The sequence below is a fragment of the Choloepus didactylus genome, chromosome 15 (genome assembly GCF_015220235.1).
Source record: "Choloepus didactylus isolate mChoDid1 chromosome 15, mChoDid1.pri, whole genome shotgun sequence".
Lineage (NCBI taxonomy): Eukaryota > Metazoa > Chordata > Mammalia > Pilosa > Megalonychidae > Choloepus > Choloepus didactylus.
This window is the reverse complement of record NC_051321.1, coordinates 79,249,952-79,253,159: the sequence shown is the minus strand read 5'-3', so window position 1 is coordinate 79,253,159 and position 3,208 is coordinate 79,249,952. Positions and strand designations below refer to the sequence as shown.

At 39.5% G+C, this 3,208-nt stretch overlaps 1 protein-coding gene across 1 annotated transcript; it reads left to right on the top strand.

The window, feature by feature from the left end:
• Positions 1 to 350: 350 nt before the first annotated feature.
• Positions 351 to 2,955, top strand: LOC119510269 (amidophosphoribosyltransferase). The gene has a single exon (XM_037804502.1). It carries the CDS (start codon positions 434 to 436, stop codon positions 1,985 to 1,987), a length of 1,554 nt encoding a protein of 517 aa, XP_037660430.1. The 5' UTR covers positions 351 to 433; the 3' UTR covers positions 1,988 to 2,955.
• Positions 2,956 to 3,208: the final 253 nt, after the last annotated feature.

Sequence of the window (3,208 nt, the reverse complement as noted above, 5' to 3'; positions counted from 1 at the left end):
TGAGAGAGAGGAGTGAAGACAGAAGCCCAGAGACGTTTTGGAGAAAGCCATTTTGAAACACAACCCAGGAGCAAAGGACCAGCAGATGCTGCCAGCCGTGTGCCTTCCCAGCTGACAGAGGTGTTCCAGATGCCATCAGCCGTTCTTCAATGACAGTATCATCTTATATATGCCTTAGTCTGGACACTTCTATGGCCTTAGAACTGTAAATTTTTAACCTAATAAATCCTGTTTATAAAAGTCAGTCCAGGGGCAGGGAGGGCGGGACAGGAGGCGGGAGGATGGCGAGCTAGTCAGGCTTAGTCAAGGAAAGCACGCGCCGCCGCAGTAGTGAGGGTCGACTCTCTGGGAAAGAAGCTGCTGTCGGGATCACAGGGGCCGGGGGGGCTGCTGGTTGGCGCTTGAACCTGGGCCTCGGCGGCACGTGCTTGATATGGAACTGGAGGAGTCGGGGATCCGAGAGGAATGTGGCGTGTTCGGGTGCATCGCTTCGGGAGAGTGGCCCTCACAGCTAGATGTGCCGCATGTGATCACCCTGGGACTCGTGGGGCTGCAGCACCGGGGTCAGGAGAGTGCTGGTATTGTGACCAGTGATGGGAGTACAGTGCCAACATTCAAAACACACAAGGGTATGGGTCTTGTAAATCATGTCTTTAATGAAGATAATTTAAAGAAATTATATATTTCAAATCTTGGTATTGGACATACAAGGTATGCTACTACCGGAAAATGTGAATTAGAAAATTGTCAGCCTTTTGTTGTTGAAACGCTTCATGGGAAAATAGCAGTGGCACATAATGGCGAATTGGTAAATGCTGCCCGATTAAGGAAAAAGATTCTGCGTCATGGTGTTGGTCTGTCAACAAGTTCTGATAGTGAAATGATTACCCAATTATTGGCATATACCCCTCCTCAGGAACGAGATGACACCCCAGACTGGGTAGCTAGGATTAAAAACTTAATGAAGGAGGCACCTACAGCATACTCCCTGCTTATTATGCACAGAGATGTTATTTATGCAGTCCGAGATCCTTATGGAAATCGCCCTCTATGCATTGGTCGTCTTATTCCTGTATCTGATATAAATGGAAAAGGGAAAAAGCTCTCAGAAACGGAAGGATGGGTGGTATCTTCAGAATCTTGTAGCTTTTTATCTATTGGTGCATTATATTTCCGTGAAGTCTTGCCTGGAGAAATTGTGAAAATATCCAGACATAGTGTCCAAACTCTTGATACTGTATCAAGGTCTGAAGGAAATCCAATGGCTTTTTGTATATTTGAATATGTTTATTTTGCAAGACCAGATAGTATATTTGAAGACCAAATGGTTTACACGGTAAGATACCGTTGTGGTCAGCAGTTAGCAATTGAAGCACCTGTGGATGCAGATTTGGTCAGCACTGTTCCTGAATCTGCTACACCTGCTGCCCTTGGTTATGCAGCAAAGTGTGGACTTCCATATGTGGAAGTGTTGTGTAAAAACCGCTATGTAGGAAGAACCTTCATTCAGCCAAATATGCGGTTAAGACAGCTTGGTGTTGCAAAAAAATTTGGAGTATTGTCAGACAACTTTATAGGCAAAAGAATTGTTCTTGTAGACGATTCTATCGTGAGAGGCAATACCATCTCTCCCATAATAAAATTGCTCAAAGAATCTGGTGCAAAAGAGGTACACATTCGAGTTGCCTCACCACCAATTAGATATCCATGTTTCATGGGAATAAATATTCCCACAAAAGAAGAGCTTATTGCCAATAAGCCAGAATTTGAACATCTTGCAGAATATTTAGGAGCAAACAGTGTTGTATATCTATCAGTAGAAGGACTGGTTTCGTCTGTACGAGAAAGAGCAAAATTTAAAAAACAGAAAGTGGAAAAGCAAGGAATTATGATTCAAGAAAATGGGAATGGTCTGAAATGTTTTGAAAAGAGCAGTCATTGTACAGCTTGTCTCACTGGAGAATACCCTGTGGAATTGGATTGGTAGCTGATGGGGACAAATATGTCATTTCAAGATATAAAGTTGGTCAAGAAATTATAGTGATTAAGCCTTATTATCCAGTTATTGTTACTCAGTTGGTACAATGTAAAATGCCACATGCTTATGTTTACCTTTGTGAGTTTTGGGGTTTTTCTGAAAAGGCTACCAAAGTGCTATGCTTTCTTTAATAATCCTAGATAAATATTTTGGTGTTATCTAGGAATTCTGTGTGCTCCTTTCAGTTTTATTTAGTAGTTTAATAAAACTTTGAAGTTACCAATTATGAGATATCATATACACTTAATTTCAGATATTCAACAGTAATGCAAAGAAGAGGTAAATTTCTGTATTAGAATTGCCAGGTACTGTATCTTCCTAAGAATTCTTAGAGAATTTTGGAAATGTTTTTTGAGAATTGTTGAAATTCAGTTATGGAACATTTTCATAATTGAACCTTGCTAATGGTGTATAGTACAGCAATATGTGGCTTTTTTGTTTGTTTTTTACACAAGTGTTAACTAGCCTTTATCATCTGGTCAGAAGATAGATGGTAAGTGGTGTTTGTCAAGTTCATAGTGTAAAGGGTTTGCAGAGGTTAGATGTAGGTAGGATGTGTGACGCAGATAGGTGAGTAAATGCAAAATTTCATGCAGTTTGAATCCATTATAAGTGTCTAGTGTCTCTTTCTCATTTTGGTTGTGACCTTGGCTTCCCTGTCTAACTTAGACAAATCTTTTTTTTTTTTTTTTAACTCACAGATGATACTTGTTCCTCAGTTTCTCCAACTGTGAATGGGGTGCTTATCTTATTAAACTAAATAGGAGTGTGAATAAGTGTCACACTTTTGGTGGTAAGAGCCATCATTTCACCCCTAAATTTTATTAGTAGCTTTTGAAATGTTGGCTGTTACTCTGCAATTGAGATTTCATTATGATGTGATGAGACACAATTTGGTAGTGCTTTGCAACTCTCATTGAGATTGGTTGTGAAAAATGTGTCTGCTGGAAAAATATATTTCCTACATTTGACTAGAAAGTGTGATCCATAATACTTAGTGCCCTACTAGCATAAACCCAGCAGGTAAACATAATACATTTGAAATTCAGAAAAACATTTTTTATACTCCAGCACATCTTTAATTTGTTTAATTATGCTTTTTTATGCAATGCTTGATCATTTGCAAACATAAATTTATTTGTATACACGATATGGGTACGCACATATAAT

Bases quoted from the DNA above. Each gene is read 5' to 3' on its own strand.
- LOC119510269 (XM_037804502.1), top strand. From the start codon at position 434: ATGGAACTGGAGGAGTCGGGGATCCGAGAGGAATGTGGCGTGTTCGGG.